General features: G+C 35.0%; 1 protein-coding gene across 8 annotated transcripts in view; it reads right to left on the bottom strand.

The window, feature by feature from the left end:
• The window catches only part of UTRN (utrophin), a 550,217-nt gene that overhangs the window by 287,850 nt on the left and 239,231 nt on the right, over positions 1-23,136 (bottom strand). For all 8 annotated transcript variants that reach the window (XM_024747877.1, XM_024747875.1, XM_024747874.1 and 5 more), the window contains 10 exons: positions 22,091-22,252; positions 21,510-21,638; positions 20,672-20,845; positions 18,816-18,971; positions 14,021-14,191; positions 9,727-9,906; positions 7,408-7,536; positions 5,029-5,199; positions 2,548-2,709; positions 1,982-2,119 (listed from right to left, as the gene is read on the bottom strand). In XM_024747877.1, coding sequence (XP_024603645.1) covers positions 1,982-2,119; positions 2,548-2,709; positions 5,029-5,199; positions 7,408-7,536; positions 9,727-9,906; positions 14,021-14,191; positions 18,816-18,971; positions 20,672-20,845; positions 21,510-21,638; positions 22,091-22,252 — 1,572 coding nt within the window. The remainder of the gene's footprint in view (positions 1-1,981; positions 2,120-2,547; positions 2,710-5,028; positions 5,200-7,407; positions 7,537-9,726; positions 9,907-14,020; positions 14,192-18,815; positions 18,972-20,671; positions 20,846-21,509; positions 21,639-22,090; positions 22,253-23,136) is intronic.

The following is a 23,136-nucleotide window of genomic DNA, read 5'->3' as shown; positions in this document are numbered from 1 at the left end:
CTGGTCCTCAATTCTGACTGCACATTAGAATCTTCTACAAAGTTTTTTTTTTCAAGTGCCCACACCTAGGCACAACCTGAGAGATTTTGATTTAACTGGTTTGAGGCTCGATTTCTTGTTAAGCTCTTCAAGGGATTCTAATGTTCACAGTTAAAAAAACAGTTTTAAAAACTACAGATTTGAAGAAGTATATGTATTAATGAAATAAGGACAAAAAAATTTTTAATGTTTTAAAATAATTTTAATTACAATAACTTATGCTAGTGAAACCCAAATGAAACAAGTCTATAATAGTATATGTTAGTACTTTTGAAAAACAAATTTATCTATTAAAAATTTAAAAATTATTTCTATTTTGGACCATTAATGATTTCTTATTTGGGACCCAAAATGAAGAAGTTCCAGACAAGAAAGATACTTTTAAAAGTAACAATTAAACAAAGAACTGTAATATAATCTGAAAGATGTTAGAAACAAAATGGAACCGAGTCTTAAAAGACAACACATTTTTCAGGTAAAATAAGAAGATAAAACCCACACCAGGGAATTAGCAAGATTCCAGAGGTGCTAAGGCACCAGTATGTTGGCATAAGGTAGAGAAAACCAGTATAGCTATACTGCATGGTGAATGACAGTGAATCAAAGAGGTAGCCAGAGGTCAAACAAAGCCTCTATATACAGTAATTGTGACAAACCTCGCACATAAAGCTTTTCCTGCATTTTGCAATCTTTTCCTAAACAACTTCTTAGGGAAAGGAATCATATGATCAGCCATGACTTTTGGGGGAATAATGCTGAGAAAAACATGCTGAGAAGATGGGCCAGAGTTAAGAAAAACTGGACTTAAAAACCAACTTGGGGGCTTCCCTGGTGGCGCAGTGGTTGAGAGTCCACCTGCCGATGCAGGGGACACGGGTTCGTGCCCTGGTCCGGGAAGATCCCATATGCCGTGGAGCGGCTGGGCCCGTGAGCCATGGCCGCTGAGCCTGTGCGTCTGGAGCCTGTGCTCCACAACGGGAGAGGCCACAACAGTGAGAGGCCCGCGTACCACAAAAAAAAAAAAAAAAAAAAACCAACTTGGGGAATAACTAATGGGTGAAAATCATAGGAGTCTGAATTATGGAAAGGTTAGTAGACTGAGGAAGTTAAGTTACTCTCTCAGGGTCATATACAAGTAACTGGTAGAGCCGTATCTAACTTCAGGTTCAGACCTGTATCTACTTCATTTGGACCTAATGGTTCTAATCTTTCCTCAGTGTGGTGTGAGGAACAAGGTGTGAGGAACAGGAAATGACTGATAAGATTGTGAAGTTTCTACCTTGAGAACTGGGTAGTTTTTATAAGTAATAACTAAGATAGGGAATAAAGCAGGGAACAGGTTGGAGGAGGGGAGAGAGGGCTAGTTCAGCTTGGGACCTGTTACAAGGCTGCAGTACAAACAGAGACAGCCAACAGGCACCAAGCCGAGAAACCTGAATCTTCTAGTAGATTCCAACATCATCAACTAAAACTGGTTCTAGAAGGATTACCTAAGTACAGACCTCTGGGGAACACCAGCATATTTACAATGCAGCTGCAAAGATGGCTATTGAAAAGGTAGCTGGTGGTGAATCTTTTCCTAGAATATAAATCATATTTCATCAATTTCACAAATTTAGTTATTTGTAAACTAGAAATTTTTTTTAATGTGGTCAAGACCTCCACACATAAAATACAGAACTGAAGGAGAAAGTCACTCCCCAAAGGTTTAAAACATTATCAGAAAACCAAGAGATGTCAATAATAAGGTTTTATGTTTCTATTTTCTGTGAGTCTCGCCTCATCCAAAAATACAAACATATCTAGCAATACACACGAGAAACGAGGAGATACCATTCCAACTGGTTTGTTTTGAGATGTCATTGAATGCAACATCACATTTCTCAACGGCAAGAGCTGAAAAAGTTATTTAAGTGGAACAGAGACTCCCCCATGACAATACCTTAGTTTTGTTGTATCTTGTGTGCAAAAGTAGTAACTGCAAACGGATCTTTTCTTTTTTATTATCCTCCATAGGTTGATGTAACATTTGTTCTCCTCTTTGTAGAACTTCCTCAATCTGGGCTCTCTCCTCATCCATCTGAATGTTTAAAAGATAAAAATTACTCAAAAGAAAAACGCACAGGGTCACTTACTATCAGTTCCCAAGCAGGAGAACTAACCTACAAAGTATAGTATAAGTCAACATATGTTTATCTGAATGATATACAACCAAAGTTTATGTTTTTCTTAAAATATGAAGTTAAAATAACTCATAAAGAATGCTAGTTTAGCAGAAGTTAAATAGAACTAAGATAACAGTACCTTTATAGTCAGAAAGTATGTCTTTTCTTTAAGCATTATGTAAATCACGTGACAAACCTTACATTGACACTCACCAGAAAGTCACATTTAAATCTGTTCTATCATGTTTGGCAGATATTTGGGTAAACATCATTAATGTAAAAATATAATTAACAGAGAAGAAAAGTGAGAACACCACGGTTTTGAAAATCTGCTTGAGCCAACCTTTTCATCTTCATCACTGGATTCCAAGCGCTTTTCTGTAACTTTTAACATATTTTGTATATCATTTTCTAATTTTTCCAAGTCAGAGAAAGGCACACCAGCTTCAAATGCTTCAGTGGTGACCAGATATTGGTATGATAATGGTTCCTGGCCAATCAGCAACTGTAGAAGGAAAAATGTTCTTTGAAAAGATATTCTTGTTTGTAGATTTTTGCTGGAGAGGGTGTGGAGAAAAGGGAACCCTCTTGCACTGTTGGTGGGAATTTAAATTGATACAGCCACTGTGGAGAACAGTATGGAGGTTCCTTAAAAAACTAAAAATAGAACTACCATATGACCCAGCAATCCCACTACTGAGCATATACCCTGAGAAAACCATAACTCAAAAAGAGTCATGTACCACAATGTTCATTGCAGCACTAGTTACAATAGTCAGGACATGGAAGCAACCTATGTGTCCATCGACAGATGAATGGATAAAGAAGATGTGGCACATATATACAATGGAATATTACTCAGCCATAAAAAGAAACGAAATTGAGTTATTTGTATTGAGGTGGATGGACCTAGAGTGTGTCATACAGAGTGAAGTAAGTCAGAAAGAGAAAAACAAATACCGTATGCTAACACATATATATGGAATCCAAAAAAAAAAAAAAAGGTTCTGAAGAACCTAGGGGCAGGACAGGAATAAAGACGCAGATGTACAGAATGGACTTGAGGACACAGGGAGGGGGAAGGGTAAGCTGGGACAAAGTGAGAGAGTGGCATGGACATATATATATACACTACCAAATGTAAAATAGATAGCTAGTGGGAAGCAGCCACATGGCACAAGGAGATCAGCTAGGTGCTCTGTGACCACCTAGAGAGGTGGGATAGGGAGGGTGGGAGGGAGACACAAGAGGGAGGAGATATGGGGATATATGTATGCATATAGCTGATTCACTTTGTTACAAAGCAGCAACTAACACACCATTGTAAAGCAATTATACTCCAATAAAGATGTTTAAAAAAAAGAAAAGATATTCTTAATTTGACCTTTCACCATTTAATCAGTGTCAAGAAAGAACTCGCATTTATTTGAATTGACTTTAATTTCATTCATTCCCACAGCAATAATTTTACCAACTTGGGCTTCTCTGATTACCCATGTTTTCCAAATTCCAGCGAGGGATGCAAACTGGTGTGCAAGTGAGCGTGGCTGCCTGGAGTGGGAGGAGGGTTCTGGGACCGCAGGCGAGCACAGCAGGAAACAGTGCCATGATCCGGAAGCCATCCCTGCCATGGCCACAGAGAGGAAGAAAGGCCACTACCCAGTATAGGGACATCCCAAAGAATGCCTCCCAGTTAACTTTCCCCAGTACAACGCCCCTTGGATTTTGATACCGAAACTTCGAAAAAGTACATGTTTCTCAATGCAGTATTTTCAGACAGTATCTATACAGAAAGCCTTTACATCAATATTTATGTGCCTAAAATCAATATGACAAATTCATTAAAACTAAAGGCAGGAAAATAACATGCAGTGTTGGCTGAGCATAGGGAAGCTAGCAATCTCACACTCTGGTCATGAACGTGTAAATTGGCACAAACTTACGGTAGGAATCTTTGGAAAAATCTATTTAACAGCATTTATAGGTACAACTTTCACAACAATATCAAGGAATTCTAAGAAGTGATCCTAAGGGCATACTAAGAAATGAACAAAAAGACATGCATAAAAGAATTTTAACAATACAATATTTATAAAAGCACAATAAAAGTGGAAAATTGACTTAGAATATTGTAACAGATCATTTAATTGAATAGCTGCTAAAAACCTTGTCTGAAGAGAATATACAAAACAATATAAAATTTTTGATATTTTAATATCACATACACATGAGTAAGAGTGGATACGTATGCCAAAACGTTAACAGAAATTATTTATGGGGACAACAATAATTTTCTTTGTACTTTCTCTCACTCCATCTCCTATGTTTCCTGCATTACTCTTTAACATATGTAGGAAAAATCTCCCATAGATCTATTGAAAAGAATAAGTGAGCTTAGGTCAGAAGGTAAGGAAGTAGGGTCAAGGCTAAGGAAGACAAAAGTTAAAGCAAGATTTTTGTTGTTTTCTTTAAGTTGCAAATAATCTAAGTATATTCGTAGGTTATGAAAGATTGTTTGGCCTATTATATCAAGTATTTCAAAACAAAGCAAAGTTAGAAAATATTTACTTCCTGCAAAAAAGATGATCCTTCCTCTCATAATTTCAATACTTTGAAACCTTTTCTCTAATGGGTTATTTTCTTTAATACTAATTTCTTATAGTCTCTCCTTCATATGCATAATCAAAATAAATAAGAACAAATGCTCCAAAGTGATAAGATCATTTTAATTAAAAAACTCTTGATATATATACCATATAATTATCTATCACGTAGCTACATATCTATAAGATAAATAGTTTTATATACAAACATAATTGCTTACTTTGGCACTTTTGATGTGTTGAGAAACCTTTTCAAAGTTTCTATTCAATTCAGCTAATTTTGGTTCTACAAGCTCCTTGCTTGAGCCTCCACGTGCATTCATCAAAACAACAGCTTGATCACGGACATTTTCTACTTGGAGGTTAGCATCATCCAGCTCAGAGAGTAAACGCTAATTGTAAGAAAAACAAAATTATCACGTGGGAAAGATCAAAACCAAACATGGGTGTAATGCTAACTCGGAAGTAAAGGTAGTTTAAATAAATGTCTGAGATTCCTAGTAAGAGATTTCAGCACCATCAGTTTGAATAAGAGCTTTTCATACATTACGACTCATTCATGTTACATGGGAAGCATTTTCGATCACTACCAGATTGGATAAAACTTTATTTTATGATTGAATAGTCTGTAAGATTTATTGTGTCATTTCTTCAACCATTTTATTCTAAGAGTTGCAAAGCCTCTTGAGGCTGAATAAAGGAATAAGTGGCAAGGAGCAGGCTGACTTCTTTTCCCCCTAGAAATACTATTTACCACCATCCGCCTTTCCTTGGTGAAGGTGAACTGATTTGGAAATTAGTCGAATATTATCATTTAGTTTTTAACTAAAATATGCAACAACATTATGCAGTTTCCTCAAGCTAATTTCACAACTGTCATTAAATTCCTTCTCAGGGCTAAGAAAGGAATGCACATACCTGCCTCAATTTCTACTTCATTGGTAAGTTTTTGAAGAGTGCTGGAATTCTCTCAAGAGTATGTATGGCTGTAAGTAGAGTTTGAATGAAGTCTTAAAAATAAGCTAGCTAATCTGTATGCATCTATAAATTCTGCAGATGTTTTCTTGGTGATTTACGAGAATGAATGATCCAGCAATGCACACAATCAGCTAATACATGGAGGTTAACCCACTGTTGTGAAGAATTTGTGCTTACTTGTTATGGTGGCTGAGAGAAAATAAGTAGTTTGAGGAACTGTTTTTAAATCAGTGTATATAGATAGAAACAGGGAACATCAGCTTAACTATGGAATTTTTAGAACGTGTTCTCTCACATCTAAATCTGATTGTAATGAAAAAAAAAAAAAAAACCAGCCGTTGCTTGTCTCAAATTTTGCTATCTGTAGAGTGATTCTTGAAATTCTCTTTAAGAAAAATCAAGTGGAAAGAAATAAACACTTTGTAAATAAGGCTTGGCTTTCATGAAAAATTGTTTAAAGGTTACGTTAAAAGGATTTAATAAGTTCACTAAAAGTGTAATCGTGGAAATGGGGAAAATGTGGTGAGTAAAGGAAACTACCTCATTCTTCGAAGGTTTTATAGAAGCACAATTAAACACTCTAAAATGGCTTTGTTACGTATGAACCATCTGCTGTGAAAGAACTCTATTTGTAACGTCTAAAGGACCTGGAATAATTGTATTTTGCTGGCAACAGACACATGCTTTATTGTTTGCAGGTTCCTCATCAAATCTTTAATTATGCACTGTTTCTGTCATCAATAAACAATGTAAAGGGAAAAAAAAGATTCATTCAAGGATGTCTGCAAAATGTTGAGAAAGTACATTTGTAACCTAGAATTCAATTGTTCATCCATGCCTGACATGACAAAGGGTTCAAAGGAAGGACTGGTGGGGCCTGAGTGGTAAAAAGAAAAGATTCTTGAAGAGGAATTCTTAAAAGCTACATCTGACCTTCAACTTTGAAACTAAATGTAGAAACACAGGAATGAATAAGGGGTACTCTGGGCACTTTTCTGAGACTCTGGAGCCCCCGAGACAACAAATTCTTTTTTGCTTAACACCACTGAGTAAGGGTATCAAGAGGCTGAGCAAAGTGAAGAGAGAAGTCTGCCAGACTTTGTGCTTCTGAAAAAGTATACTATCTTTTTCATACAGCTGATTCCTCTGCAAAGCTGGGTCAGGGAGCAATATGCAGCAAGAAATGAAAGCCAAATACTCATTGTGAAGTCAGTTTTGCTTTGACTTTCTACACTGCCACCAAGTTTTGCAAGTCATTAAAAAAATAACTAAGAATGACCTTTTGTGGTGAACTAATGACCCAGCATTCAACTACCTTGTATGACAAAATGGAGTTTTTTTTATAGCTTATTAAACTGCAATGGAAAAATTTTATTAACAGTCACATAATGTGGTATTTTTAGATGCTAATTCTTACAAGAAAGGAACGGAACAAAAAATAAGCTAAGACAAAATACAAAGAACAAACAAAAAAGACTCAGTTTATCCCACCAACATAAAAGCTAATGAATCTACTGCATGGGAAGCTTGTGTGCACAAGTAACTTGGAGTACTCCCCGAGAGAAAGAGAACAGCAAAACCTTCCATTCCCAGAAGTGTTACTGATCCTCTACATTTGCTACCTTCACAATTTCTTCCTGTTTACTTGCTGGCTTTTTTTCTATCTCATCCAATAGCGCTTCAGCTTGATAAAGCCAGGTGCTTATGTGAGCAACATTTCCATCAAATATTTCCAACTGGTTTTGGTGGTTCTAGAAAGGAATTAATAAAATGCTGATACAATCATATGAAATATTTAAGACAATAATCTTAGAAGACATTTAAAAGACCTTCAAAGTGCTAACTCTACGCTGAATTTCAAGAAGAATTTCCACCTTCCTACAAAGCTCTTCCCCAATGGATAAATCTCATTCCTAAAAATGCACAGTGACTGAGCACTTTTTAATTTTAATTTAGATCTCAATACGATGAAAAGTTGAAGAAGAATAAAAGGTGAAAGTTTCTTTTTTAATTTCATTTTGTTTTAATCCCTATCCGTCATTCTTATATTACAAATAATCTCACTGGCCCCTCCTTGATCATATTTGTTAAAAACTCATTTAAGGAAGTAATAATATTAAAAAATGATTCAAATTTTGCCTGCTCAATGGACTGTAAGTACTTAGAGGCAGGGCCCCTGTTGTTTCACCTCAGTACCGACCACTTAACATTACACCTGGAACAGATCTCAGTGATACTTCCTGAAGCAAGGTATAACGTGATTGAGAGAATACATTTGAAAACAGTTAAGTCAGTTAAAACTAGGCAAAACTGCTGAGGCTAAGGCAAGAATTTAGAACTTGATGAAAAAGAGTGGGGGAGCCTTATGATGAAACCAAAAACTTTTAGGAATTATATTTTATAGGATGAAGGAAACTAAGAAGAAACTTCGAAGTGTTTAAAAACAAGGAAACAAATTATTAATCTGTAATATGGAAAAATCATTGAAAAAATAAAATGAGAACCAATAAATCATATGAGCAAAGTTTTGACAGTGGTCTGGATTCTAAGTAAGAAGAATTTATAAACACCAGACTTATTTACCTTGATAAAAGCAGATAAATCAAATGTTCTAATAGGTGTAGAAAGATATTATTTGAAAGGAGAATTTAGAAGATACAGATTGCATAAGGCAGAAGTAAGGGCCATGAGCATGTGGAATAAAACTAGTTATAATAAAAATGAATATATAAAATATTTAATGAACATATTTTATGAGCCAAGAATTTCACATTTGTTATTCAACATTTAACAACTCTGTTAGATATGTTCTTTTAATACCATTTTATATATAGGGAAATTAAAGCTAAGTGACATTAAGTAATTTACCCAAGGTTATGAAGGTAGTAAGTCGCAGATGAACTCTGGATATGAATCTGACAGATCAAGATGTAAACCCACCAACTTCAATGCCCTACACATTCTGGTTGATTTCAATAAATATCCAAACACACAATAATTTATTTTTCTCTGTTCATATCCATTACCCAGTAATTCTATGAATTTGGAAAGAGTCCTATCTCAGATATATCAGAACAAATAATAACTTATAGATGAGAACTTTGTTTAAGGGAAGAGAAGGTACGGTTGCCATATATTCATTGTTATTATAAAAGGGACAGAAAAACACAATGAAATTAAATGGTCACTATTTCCATGAAATACTGGTTAACAGCGTAGTAGTGTTGTTATAACCAACGACTAAAAACATACAGCATTTAACAATTACCATAATCATCATAACAATATCTAAAATTGGTTGTTTTAAATATAGTTTTATAAGAGCCCTACATGTTTTACGTCATAATCACAAAAACTGTATGAGGTAGAAATGATAAAAATGTCCATTTTACAAATGAGAAACCTGAGACTTAGAGAGCATTTAAGTATTGGGTTGGCCAAAAAAGTTTGTTTGGGTTTTTCCATAAGATGTTATGGAAAAACCCAAACTAACTTTTTGGCCAACCCATAACTTGACCAATGTCAATCAGTTTGTAGTCAAAACTTTAACTTAGGCCATCAGATGCTAGAACTGGTGCCCTTAACTAGTACACCAATATTAGAACATTACAAATATTATATATACAGTTTATAATAGTATGAAAATTAAATACAATATTGTCATTAAAATGTAGCAAATAAGGTGTATTTACTAAGATATTAAAGTACACATTTCTATGTATATCACAAATGGTTTATTACTTAATAGAGACATGTGAACTCTTTCTAGCTATTATCTTTTCAAAGGAAAAGATAAAATGTAGTCTAATGAAATTAATTCACAAGCAAAACATTATTGTGACAAACAGAAAATAGGATTTGGAATCCTAATCAAAACAGTATTCGTTTATACATAATTAAAGGAGAGAAGATTTCACCATGAAATTCTTCCTGAAACATACCATCAAGGTGTTGCACCAATCCTCGGTCCAGGTGCGAACCCGGCTCCACCCGGCATTAAGGACACAGAGCTTCTCTTCTAAAACAGGCTCACTGCCCTCAATCAAGTTCTGCAGGGCAGCACTACTCTCTGTGATGGTATTTAAATCAGCTTTTCTCTTTTCCAGATCTTTCAGAATATTCTAGAAAATAAAAGTTCCCAGACCTACTTGATCTTTCAGAACATTATAAAAGTTTATACAATCTTCATTTTTAAAAAACTTTTCTTTCACATATACATGACTCCCTAGATAACTTACACATGTCAAAGGTTCACAAGATTCCACAACTTACTAACATGATAAGAGTTTTAAAGTTTCAAATAAAAATTAAATATTTAATTATGCAAACACCAAAGAATGTAACAAATTTAGATGTGGAAAGGTAATTATTTCATTTATTTTAAGTATAAATTCCGTTCCTTACACAACAACAATTATCTTCATCAAAACTCTAGAAATAATGAATCAGTTCCATTTTCAGTAACTACAAGTGGGCAAAGCAGGACTATCCCAGAACTCAAAATTCTAAGATGACTTAACATATTGACTGCTTATAAGCATTACAAAAAACATTTCATCTTGTACTATACATCACAGGAGAACTAGCACGTCTAAGCTTTGGTTTTACACTTGTCTTAATATGTAAAGCTAATACTCTAGGTGGTATTATGATTACTTGATTTTCACATTCATAAGTTTGACCAGGCAGGGTGTGCAGTCAGAGAATTATAAAGAGAATGTTGGGTTCCAAAATTAAAACTACAAAATTCTTTCAATCAAAAAGTAACATGCATATATCTACCCTACTGCTGTTGTACCTTTTTAGAAAAATATTTAAACAAATCATTTCAAGAAGCTCATATCTACATTTAATGTCACATCATTAAATCACATTTTGAAAGGCATAAAAACTACAAATTCACAAGTGAGTCAAGTTATAAGGACTCATTTGGCCACATCAATTACTAGTATTTTTATACAGACACTGAAATATTTCTCTCAAGTGTTCTCCAGCAGGGAGGGGAAAAAACAAAACAGAATACCCACAGCCATGCTCTCTGCAGTTAATAAGTTTCTGCATTCCTTCAGTGGCTATGCACTGATTGACTACAGTAGTCTTTAAAAACTGTAAGAAATAATTAACTACAAGCAATTAAATGTAAACAGTACACACACTATGTTAATAGATTTTATTGTAAAGAAAATGGCTACGTTGAAAATAATGATTTTTAAGCTATGGAATAAAAACACTAAGTTCTAGAATGCAGATGCTATTTAAAGTTTGCATTGAAAATAATTTTACATAATATTATAGTGGAAATTCATTAAAATGTTTTGAAATATGCATGTTTCTTAAATCTGACAACACAACATTGAAAAAATGGGTGATTATATTACATACTAATGTTTCATTTGGTTTACTCTAGTGAAGAGAATGTACTATGAATTCATGATTTGTATATACCATCTTCATTATTTCAAATCTGAAATAAGATTAAATGGGAATTTAAGAGTGAATAGTTCCAGAAGAAACAAACATCATATTTACTGTCTTCACCTTAAAAATGATGAGAATCAACTGAAAAACTAATTGAATTTATGTGAGTGCACAGATTGATGATTAAAAATTAAATATGCAAAAATTGGTATCGCTTATGTACCAACCATAAGAAGTTAGTAAAAAAAAAAAAAGAAAAGCATACTTCATACATACCAATAAAATAAAATAAATATGTAGGTATAAACTTTTTTGCATACATCATAAAGTTTACAAAGAAAAAAACCAAAGCATTATGTAGGGATGTAAGGGAATTTGGGGGGGGAATGAGACATTCCATGTTACTAAAAAGACAAATATAACAAAGATGTCAATTCCCCTCAAAACAAATTTATAAATTCAAGGCAATTCAAATCGAAATTTCTAACAATTTTTCTAAGAATTTGACAGTAATAATTCTAAAATTCATATGAGTATATACAAAAGAAGAAGCATAAAGTCAGGAAATCCTGTCTTTAACTACATGTTAAAATATAAAGTCACATAGTTAAACAGTTGAAGAACATTTCAGAGGGTCAGATCAGTGAAGCAGAAAACAAAGCAAAGTAACAGGTAAAAAGAATATATGAACTGAGCATGTCAAATCAGTGGGGAAAGGATAATTACACAATAAATAGTGCTGAGATAACTGGTAAACTATTTGGAATAAAAGGTTAGAGCCTTACCTCATTATATACACCAAACTAAATTCCAGAAGGATTAAAGCATTAAAGGTAAAAAGATGAAACTATAAAAGAGCTAGAAGAAAATATAAGTAAATAATTACATAACTTTTGAGTAGAGTTGGCCTTTCTAAGCACTAAAGGCAGAAATAAGTTTTTTAAAAAGCATTGTATTCTTTAAAAAATACATAATAAGTTTTAAAAAAAACATACAAAACAGAAAGGAAACTACAGTGGCAAAAAACAAAACAAAATAATTTTGTACCAATACACAACACACTAAGCATTAAGAACTGTAACAGGTAAAGAGCTCTAAATTAAAAGACCAAGCTGTGATAGAAGCTACAAATGGCCTATAAACTAATGGAAAATGTTCTAATTAAATAACCAAAACATGTTATTTTGCCTACCGTTGTCAAAAGTGTAGTTAAAACAAGCAAGTAGGAATTCTCACTCATAGCTGCTGGGTACATTTCTGAGGGACAATTTCATAACAGGTATAAGATGTTAAAATGGATATATCCCTTGACCCAATATTTTTAGAGCTAAGAATTTATCCTCAGGAAATAATTAAGAATGTATGCTATGATTCAGCCACAAGTATTTTTATTCATCACAGCACTTTTTACCATAGTGAAAACTGGTAATAATTTAAATGGACATGAATGGAGGAATGGGACAATAAAAAATAAAATATACAATGAAATACTATTCCTATCTCCAATGTGTGACACAAAAACACTTGTAGGTAAAGGAAAATGCTAAAGATATAAGGCTTTTCAAGAAGGTCATGAAACACTAGATACAATTCTGTTTTAAAAATATGCTTGTGCCTGCATGTCTATATGTGCCTGTAAAAAACTGAAATGATAACAGGGTATTCTTTGATTCGAGATGATTTTTGCTCCTGTCTTTTTTTTTGTACTACACTATGCAAATGTTATTCAATTTGCTTATGTGACTTATGGTGCTATAAGAAAATAATGGCTTTCAAAGTGTATTGCAGAAAGAAGATAATATTTCCTTGAAAAACTTAAATTTAACAAAAATAAAGTTTGGTCCCTTTGGTTAGCATTCATCCACCATAACTCATGAATTCCAGTGTTTTTCACTTCCTTTATACATTTCTTTTCACTTCACACAGCCCATGGCAATTATACTTTTCATCAGCTATTTTCTAAACTGAGAACATTCTTCCTAGTGATTAATATCTTGACTTTCTTACAACAATTATCTCCAAAGAAGCATTCAAATTAAGGAGCTGTATTATCCCACGACCTCATAGCACCTCCTCTTCACTCCCCATAAACTGACACCTGTAGAGAATGTTAAAACTGATACCTGCAGCTTTATATAAAGTTCTGTCACAGGATTAATCATTTATTTTCAGCACTTATCTCTAGTATACGTGCTTCTTTCTTAGAAAACAAATTCAGGAAATGAATACTTCAGTAAAAAGAAAAACTATCAATATTTTGTGCTTCATTCAAGTCTTCTTCCACGTCAAAAGATAGAACTAGCAAATCAACTCTCTGATCTCTGTGATTTCTAAGTAACTACAGGGCTAGAGAAAACTCTTGGATCTTTTATTGATTTTTTTGAAAATTCCGTTCCTATGCTCTTTACACCAGTTAGTTTGCAATAGAAAGATTAGTTACTGGTACAAAAGTTACTATAGAAGAATTAAGAAATAAATTCAGCACAATACTTTGTGAAGAATGAATACTCAAAAAATGTCACTGCTTTTGAAGGTGATAATTATAATATTTTCAAGTACCACCTAAGCATAATGACTACAAAGCCCTCGGTGATGAGCCACGTGAGTTTAACGCTTTCAGAATCAAGATGAAAATATCTTCTGAAGATAGTTGTTTTTAAAATATTCTTATTCATTCTTAGGACAGAGACATGGAAAAAAGATAAGACTATATTTTATATGAAATGGAGAGAAATGACATCTACCCAGATTTCCCTGATCAAAATGCCACAAATTACATGGGCATAATATTGGTGGTTCACCTGAACTACAACTTACTTTAGCCCAGGAAATTTCTGTATCCAAGTCACCAAGCAAACTTTCTGAAGTGGATTTCTGTACCAATTCAGTTTCAGTAACAGAAAGCCATTCAGAGAGAGAAGCAGCCTCTTTCTTCATTTTCCGAGCCAACTGTGATGCTCTTTCTAGATCCTGTTTTCCCTCTGTCACCTTAGGAAAAAAAAAAAAAAGAGCATAAGAGAGATCAACATAGTGGGAATGAATCAGAGCACTAACTAAAGACCCAAACAGATTCATACTTAACCCCCAAGACAGACCTAACCTTTATCTCTGGCACCTAGAATCACACCATTCTTACTTTTCTGCAGGGGGGACAATATACTGTAGTAGTTACATGTCAGGCAACCCTAAGTTTTCAACTTAGCTCTCCACTTACTTCCTAAGAGACCTTGGGGGAGGTTCAGCCCTCAAAAGGTTGCTATGAGTTTTCAGTGAAAAAAAATACATACACAAAGGGCTTGACCCAGTCCCTGCAGCCAAGTTAAGAAATCAATGAATAGTTCCTTTTATTATTTTGAACAGAAGATGCCTTAAAATCCTCTCAATGAGGGATTCTGTTTATAAAACACACAGATATTCCAGCAATGTGAGGGGGAAATAGCAAGATTTTTTACAATCATGTTTTACAATTAACCACTTAACGTAAAATACAGTAAATGGCTATGCAACATAAACTTTTATTATTATTTTGCTCTTACTGCTGTTGACGGAAAGCAAAATGAACTGAACTGACACTTACCAGGCTCTTGATACAGCTCTCGTATTGTGCTAACAAATCTACATGTTATACAATAAAACCCTGTGAAAGGCACTATGTTTTCCATTTAACAGAACAGGACAGTGAAGCTTAAAAAGGTTAAGGCCATAACCAGGGTGGCATGACCATCAGATTGAGGCTGGTCTGACCCTTTGCATTACATGATGGTACTCTCAAACTAAAGTCATTCACAACCTAACACTGAGTTGACACTTTAAAGGATGTCACAACACAATACATACAAAAAACATGTTCTTCCTTTCATGTGTACAGATGTATGGGTGATAACATTACCTAAGTAGTACAGTGATAAGTCATGTATGGGAAGAAATCTTTTTAGATGATACAAAATTTCTTAGATATAAAAACCAAATTTTCTTAATAAGTAAAATGGGATTACATTTCTTTTTTACTGGTCCCATAGGTTCAGTTTTACTCTTTGATGTCTCAAGGATTGATTATTATTAAATTCCTTCTTAAAAGTGAAATATTTTTCTATGGAGTTTAATTAAAATTCATGACTCTAAATTAATAGTACTTCAATGCAGACTTCAGAAGACAAATACTTGAATTCTTTGAAAAGATATTATGATACTTATCTGACTTTGACATGCCCAGGCAGCTACACAATTACCATAAAACAATGTTACCAAAGATTTCTGTAAACCAGGAAGAAGATAATTTAAGTTTCAACTTATAACAATTTATACTCTTCTCAGCCTAATCAATACATTTTAAGATGTACTGCATATTGAATTAGGCCATATCAAGTTGTAAATCTTTTTTTTTTTTTTTTTTTTTTTTGGCCACAGGGCATGTGGGATCCTAGCTTCCTGATCAGGAATCAGGGATCAAACCCATGCCCCCTGCAGTGGAAGTGCAGTCTTAACCTCTGGACCACCATGGAAGTCCCTCAAGTTGTAAATCTTCGACATAACCATTTATCCCCTCTCCCTCTTGAATATGCAACCATTCCCTCTCAATAGGATCATTCCCACCAGGTCTGAAACATACTCAAATGTCTGTCTCTCCATTTCTCTCTCTCTCTCACACACACACACACACACACACACACACACACACACACACACACTCACACACACATTTCCTACTTTGGTCCCACCTCCCCCTAACGACTTCCCTCTCTCCTACCTTCCGCATACAAGTTCTCAAAACCATCTCTCACCTCCCACACATACTTCAAGCCATGACATTCTGGCTTCTATCCCCATCACTCCACAGAAATTGTCTTTCCTAAGTTCAGTAATGGCCCCAATGGCAACAGATCTAATGGACATTTTTAAGTGGATGTCATATTTAACTTTCAATAATATTCAAAACAGCAGCCTACACTCATTCTCATAATGTTCTCCTTCCTTTGGCTTCCCAGACCTAGCACTTTCCTGGTGTGCTACCACTTCTTGCTACTTACTGTGGTTCTGTATATATATAAAATATATGGTTGCACAATGTGAATTTTTAAGGTGCATAATATGATAATTTGATACACATACATTGTGAAATGAGCACCAGAGTCCAGTTAATTAACACATCCACCATCTCACAGAGTTATCTTTTTTTTTTTGTGGTGAGAACACTTAAGATCTACTTTCTTAGCAGATGTCAAGTTTACAATTACAGAAAACAGCATGGTGGTCCCTCAAAAAAATTAATAAAGAACTACCATATGATCCAGCAATTCTACTTCTGGGTATATAACAAAGGAAATGAAATCATTATTTTAAGAGATATCTGCACTCCCATATTCATTGCAGCATTATTCACAATAGCCATTGATAAATGAATGGATAAAGAAAATGTGGTATACATATGTATATATGTGTGTGTGTGTATACACACACACACACACATATACACACACATACATATATACTTTAGTTTCTTTTACAAGCTCATCTTCCTCAAATTCCCTTCTAAATGAGGTAATCCCTCAAGACTGAATTCAGGCCCTTTTCTTTTTTCACTATATCCTCTCCCTAAACAATTTCATCATCACTGAAAACTTAACCACCTCTATGCAGATGACTCATAAAATTTATATCTTCAGCGAGCCCAGATATATTCTCCAGACTTGAATAACTTTGTGAATATCTGATATGTGCAATTAACTCTCTCAAAGGCACTTAAAATGTCAACATGTCCAATACTTGCTTATGATTTCTCCACACTTCTGCCTTTCCTTCCAGTGCCCCGTCCCACTGATGGCACCATGATTTTCCACATGATCAAGCCAGAAACCCAGGAGTCATCCTTCATCTCTCGCTCCTGCATCCCCACATCAAATCCTTTACCAAGTCCTGCTCATTTCACTTCCTAAATATGTCTTTAAAAAATCGGCTCATACCATCTCCACTGCTCCAAACTAGTTCAAACACCATCATCTCCCACAAAGAGCGTTAACAATGACTTCCAAACTGGTCTTCTCACATCCATTCTTGCCTCTCTGCAATCCACCCTCCAAACTGCAGTGGGTGATCTTTTAAAACACATATATCTGAGCATGTTATCTCCCTGCTAAAACCCTGCCATAATTGCTCATTGCTCTTAACACAGAGATTAAAACCTTTACCACAAATTCTAAGACACTGGTCGGATCTGGTCTCATCCCATCTCTCCAACACCATGTTCCCACACTTGCTGTCTCTGCTTTAACCACACAAAAGTACCATGCTGCCTCCTGCCACAGGGCCTTTACACATGCTGTTCCATCAGCCTCGGAAGCTTCTCCACTGGTTTCACCCAGGCTACTCCTATTCATCCTTCAGATCTCAGCTTATGCACCACTTCCTCTAACCCAGACTGGACCAAATCCCCCTTTACATATACTCCTAAAGCACTACATACATTCCTTCATTACACTTCGGGCTGATAATCTGACATTACTTTGCATGGCTACTTGATTAAAGTTTTCTTCTTTTATTTCTCTCAGTTCCATTAGGCAGGGAGATAATATGTTTTTGCTTATCACTGTATCTCTAACTGCCTGTATAACTCCTCACACACAGTAAAGTCCCAATTGTGTTGAATGAGAAAATGACTTAACTCCAAAACCATAATTACAGTTAGAGATCTGTTGTAAAACCAACCACACCATTCCCATTTATAAAATGCCCAATTAATAAATACAATAATATTTCACAAATAACTTCAGTTGTGTAATATACAAAGAAGTTCTAACATATGTGTTTCAGACATGCAGTGTATCAAAATGATACACAATGTACCACACCAGTAATCTAATCTTGCAGAAGTGCGGTCCACATTGCCCAGGAAATGTAGGACTGTTCTTTCTTACTAATCTGAAAGTGATCACAAAATTTCAGCTAGTATTCGCTGGGCTTATGTAGAAACTTCGTTAATATTTAACAACCAAAGAAGGGTCTAATGTATTAACTAATACAGCTTTTCAATATTGATGAGAAAGTTTCACTTCCACACATTGTTTATTTGTTTTATTTTGTTTTTGCTTCTCTGGTTTCAGGGCAGCGAGTCTCAATAAGAGAAGATGTTAAGCCTATTGGATCCAGTTGGTCATTCACAGTAAAAGGCCTAACAACTTCCCCATGAATTCACTAAAATGCCCGAATTATAGATGTTTCTTGAAAGGATTTTAAATCCTGATAGATTAATGTGAACTTCCTATCACTATTTATTAGAGTCCTAATGTTTTTAACATTTCTCAGTAGATTATTCAATCTAGAAATCCAAGGACCAATAACTTGAGTTTATACAGAGACTATTATTTGTAGAGTTCATTAGAATAACTTATGAAAAGTCAGTAGCCATTGAAAACACAGAAATTAACCTGGATTAAATATTAAAAATACATTTCTGTGTAACTATTCATCATTGTAATAGTAACACATACATTTAAAGAAATATAATAAAAATTACTGCCATAAATGAAAACATATATTATTAATGCCATAAAGTTCAAATATGCTTTCTCCCAGAAGTGAAATGTTAAGAGGCGGGCAGTGCACTTGCTCTGCTCACCTGGGCACCCAGGTCATTGTAGAGAATCTTCAGAGAAGTCAGCTGCTCATCCATCCCCTTGGGGTTGTCAGTTTGCTGCTTCTGGACAATGTGCCTTCCTGTTTTGATTACAGTCTCCACTTCAAGCTTGACTTCACTCAAAATTTTATAGAGTTTCTTAAAAATAAAGATGACAAATTTTACATATTAGTGAAAACATGCCAGCTGGAACCATTTCAGGACATGGCTTACAAAGATTGACAGCTAAGAACTAACTGTGGAGATCAAAGGGCTTTATCTTTCCCAGATCTGGTTCAAAGGATGAGTAAAATGAAATCAAGGCTGTAATGACTTTTTAAAATCAGATAAGAAAACACACTCACAGAGGTTATACTTGTTTTATTAAAAAAGAAAAAAACTCAAACATGTATCTTAAAGGTTTATGAAAGTACTTGATAATACGAACATATTTCCTACATAAAATGGGAAAATGTTAGGACTAAAACCTGAATGTCTAACACTTTTTAAATTACATTTTTTAAAATCCTAAATGCTATTACAAGAAAAAAGGCAACACTGGCTATTTCTGGCTGTTGGCATTTGGAAGTATTAAGATTCATTTTTTTTCTTACAATTCTCTGAAGTACCAAGTCTACCACAATGAGTACATATTGATTATACAATGAAAAGACATATAAAAACTAAATACATCAAGATGTATATGACCACAGGAAGTCAAAGTTATGTAGGTCAGATTCAGAGCTGCCCTCATCCTTGTTACTTTAAAACTAAAAAGCTGTATTCTGGGCCGGTTCTCTTATCTCTATGCATCATAATCTTGACCTGAAACACCTCATGTGGCACTGTCACATAATAACAGACCATTGGACTAAGTTACACAAAGTCAAGGACAGTGCTTGCTCTGTTGATCTCTATATCTCAGTAAATAAATATTTACATTCATACGTGCACGTGCGCACGTAATATATATAAAAATTCATCCTATTTTTTCATTCTTCCACCCATTCAAGCTTTCAATTAATCAAACAACCTTCAGTATGCAACAGACATGTGGAGACTGCAATTTTGAAAAGCACAAAGAACTCTTCCCAGACTTTTCTTAGCTTAACTTGTGTCATGTTCAGTTTTTTCATGATTCTTCCCAAGCAGAACACTAGTTCTACGATTGAACATGCTTGGCCACATCATTTTTAAATTTCTATGCAATTGAATTTTAAAGTTCAAGACTAAAACAGTAATAAGGCCTTTTAAATAATTTCTTCTTTTACATTCTAGGTTTAAACTTTGATTTAAAATTTTATTTTCCTAGAGAATGATTTTTTATGCTATAATATTCCTGACATCCATTCTAAGTATAATTTCTTCTTTCACACTTTAGGTTTAAACTTTATAAATTAAAATTTTACTTTCCCTGCGAACACATTTGTCGGACATTGCAATATTCCTGACATTCATTCTAAGTATGGTTCTTCTAGCTAACTCAAATCTATCCTTTACAATTTAGCTTATTAGTCACATTCTGCCAAAGCCCTCCCTAACTTCATCCTGTGATTAAGGCGTATTTTCCTCTTTGTCTTGTAACCATGTTATATACATGTTTATTCTGGTCTCCTTATCTCATTACACTGTACTAGTTGATTTTACTCTCTGCAGGCTATCTCTCTCCTATCTCTTCTAAACTCCTGGGAGGAAAGGAGCACACTTCTAATTTTTTAACCTGTCTTTCATCATTTATTCCTATTCTTAGGACGCTTTAGACTGACAATTATTGGACAAACCATGTACATAAGCGCTAGATGAAGCCATACCACTGATGGGAAAACCCACTGGACACATTAACCACCCAATGGCCTCACCATACACTTGTCCAGGTGGGTCTGTATGACATCAGGGTCCACATCCTTCACATCCAGAACATGAAGTTCTGCTTTCACACCATCCAACACACGCTTGCAGTCAAGCATGCGCTGTTCAAAGTTAGCAGGTTTCTGGAAAAGCTGGAACTTTGTGGACACCTCTCGAAGTTTCCTCTGTTTGCAGAAGTGAAAATAATAAGCAATTCACATCAGAATGATAATCTTTCTCAGCAGACAATATTAGCATAACACACACTGCTAGAAGGCTGTAAAATAAAGTAACAATAAAAACATTCTTTAAAGGAACTTAGGTTGCCCGATCACCTTGGGGGACTGCACAGCCCAGTGTCCTGAATTACTTGACACTCAGTGTCTCAGTCTGAAATATAATGAAAGGCTAAGCTAGCCTTGCTGGAATTAAAACTGCATTAATTTTCTTACCTGTTTTTAAAACACAATTCAAGAACCTAGAACTCACAATGCCCTTCATCACAAGGTCAGAGTGAAGGTCAGTCTGCATCCCCCATTGAGGGGCTAAGCGGGTACTGCATCCCATGCACTCAGCCTGCCCAGTGTACCAGCCATACCAGTATGGATGGAGGCTCTGCATCAAGGGAAAAACCTATACAAAGCAAACATCTAAATCGAGATTGCTCTCTTCTCAACTTAACTAGAAAACTCAGATCCAATAGTTTCCAGTGCACCTTCAACACATCACTCCCATCCAACTCTTTACATCACAGAGAAGACCAAAGGCATCCAAGTCGTCAGCTCTTTCTCATTTTCTTTTTATGCCCAACAGGCTGAAAAGTAAAAGGAAGCTGCCCTCCCCCTTCACCTGCAGCACATCCATCTGACTTCCTCCTCTGGCAGTCCGGCCTTCTGGGGAGGTCGGAGGCTGAGAACGTGTGTTTCTTCTCAGCTCCTCTAGGGTTAGCTCGTGGGCTGAGATCTCCGCTTGGATTTTCTACAAAGAGATTAGAAAAGGGAGAGAATGTCTGTTTTTTTTTTTAAGTCTCATAGAGTCATACAACAGATAAGAATATATTGATCCCTATCCATGCTTTAATAAGTGTGCGTATAATAATAATATGGGCCACCTGTATCGTAGGACTGCTGTGTGCTGTGCACAAAGGTCTTTGTATTTGTCACTTCAAATGTTCGCCACTTATTTATAAAGAGGGAATTTCCCCAGTTTCATAGCTAAGAAAATTATAATTTTTAAATGGTGATCATTTGCCATTATCTCACATAAAAACCCTAAGAACCCCCAAACCCACATGTTGCCCTGTAAGTAAGGCCGGCCTTTCTCACTGACTCTCGGTTGGGATGGCAGAAGGAGCTGGTGCCCTTGCAGGTGAGGAGACGATTACATATGCTCTCTTTACGACCTTATTGCCCTCACATCCATGGCAATACCTGGGCTTCCTGAGGAACTTGGAAGGCATCTATCCTGTCGGTCAAGTATGTTGTGAGCTGCTTGTCCAACTCCCCTAAGCTCTCCTGCAAGACCTGAAGCATGTGGTCAGTTTCACGCAGGACCTGGAGTTGCTTTTCCAAAGAAATCTGCTTGCTCTCTGCCTACAGGCGGAAAAATTTACCCATTAGTCACTCAGCACAAATATAAACAGCTGAATATAAGTAAACCCTTATGTTCTAACCACCAAGAAAAGGAACATACTATAAGAGCACTACTTTAAGACTTTGTCCTGCATTATAAATAAATAATAATTAGCAATGATAATAGTGAAAAGGTCCTTCTAGTATCTTATGCATCTTGCAGGAAATTACTAATTTTTACTTCTTTCTATATAAAATGACAAAATACAAAAATGCCATTAAGGGCACTATTTTAAGTGAAATAAGAGAGAAGGACAAAGCTGTATGACCTCACTTATATGTGGAATCTAAAAAACAAATCACAAAAACAGAATGTTATATTACATATAACATATAATATAATATTTCAATAAAAAGGGAAAAATGTAAAGATTTCCTATGTACCATATTAAAATAAAGGAGAGAATAAAAATATGCCATTTATTACAAATTTAGGGTATTCTTGGGACTCAGCAATAAACCTATAAACAAGAATATAAAATACAACAGAAGCACCTATGAGTAGAGTGAACATGGAAATCTCTTTTTGCAAAGTTTAAAGAAGTTCTACAGATGTTTATAGTGTTGAGCCACTATTTATTGAACTTTTGGGTTAAGTTTGATGCTATTCATGATCTAAACATCAATAGTTATTTTTTAATATGTGTTCAAAAGCTTCTAATATCCACCCAACTCTCCTATAAAAGCAATCTCCTTTCTCTACTTACTGATATGGACACGCGTGTTGTAATACATTCTGAGTATGTATCTAAGGGACTATGGTATTTTATAACAGCAGCTTATATCAAATTCTGATGGCTCTAATATTTACTAGGATAATATGAGTCATTATTCTTATATACACC

The sequence above is a fragment of the Neophocaena asiaeorientalis genome, unplaced genomic scaffold (genome assembly GCF_003031525.2).
Source record: "Neophocaena asiaeorientalis asiaeorientalis breed wild unplaced genomic scaffold, Neophocaena_asiaeorientalis_V1.1 scaffold123, whole genome shotgun sequence".
NCBI lineage: Eukaryota > Metazoa > Chordata > Mammalia > Artiodactyla > Phocoenidae > Neophocaena > Neophocaena asiaeorientalis.
The sequence above is the reverse complement of the archived record's forward strand: the minus strand, read 5'-3'. Positions and strand labels throughout refer to the sequence as shown.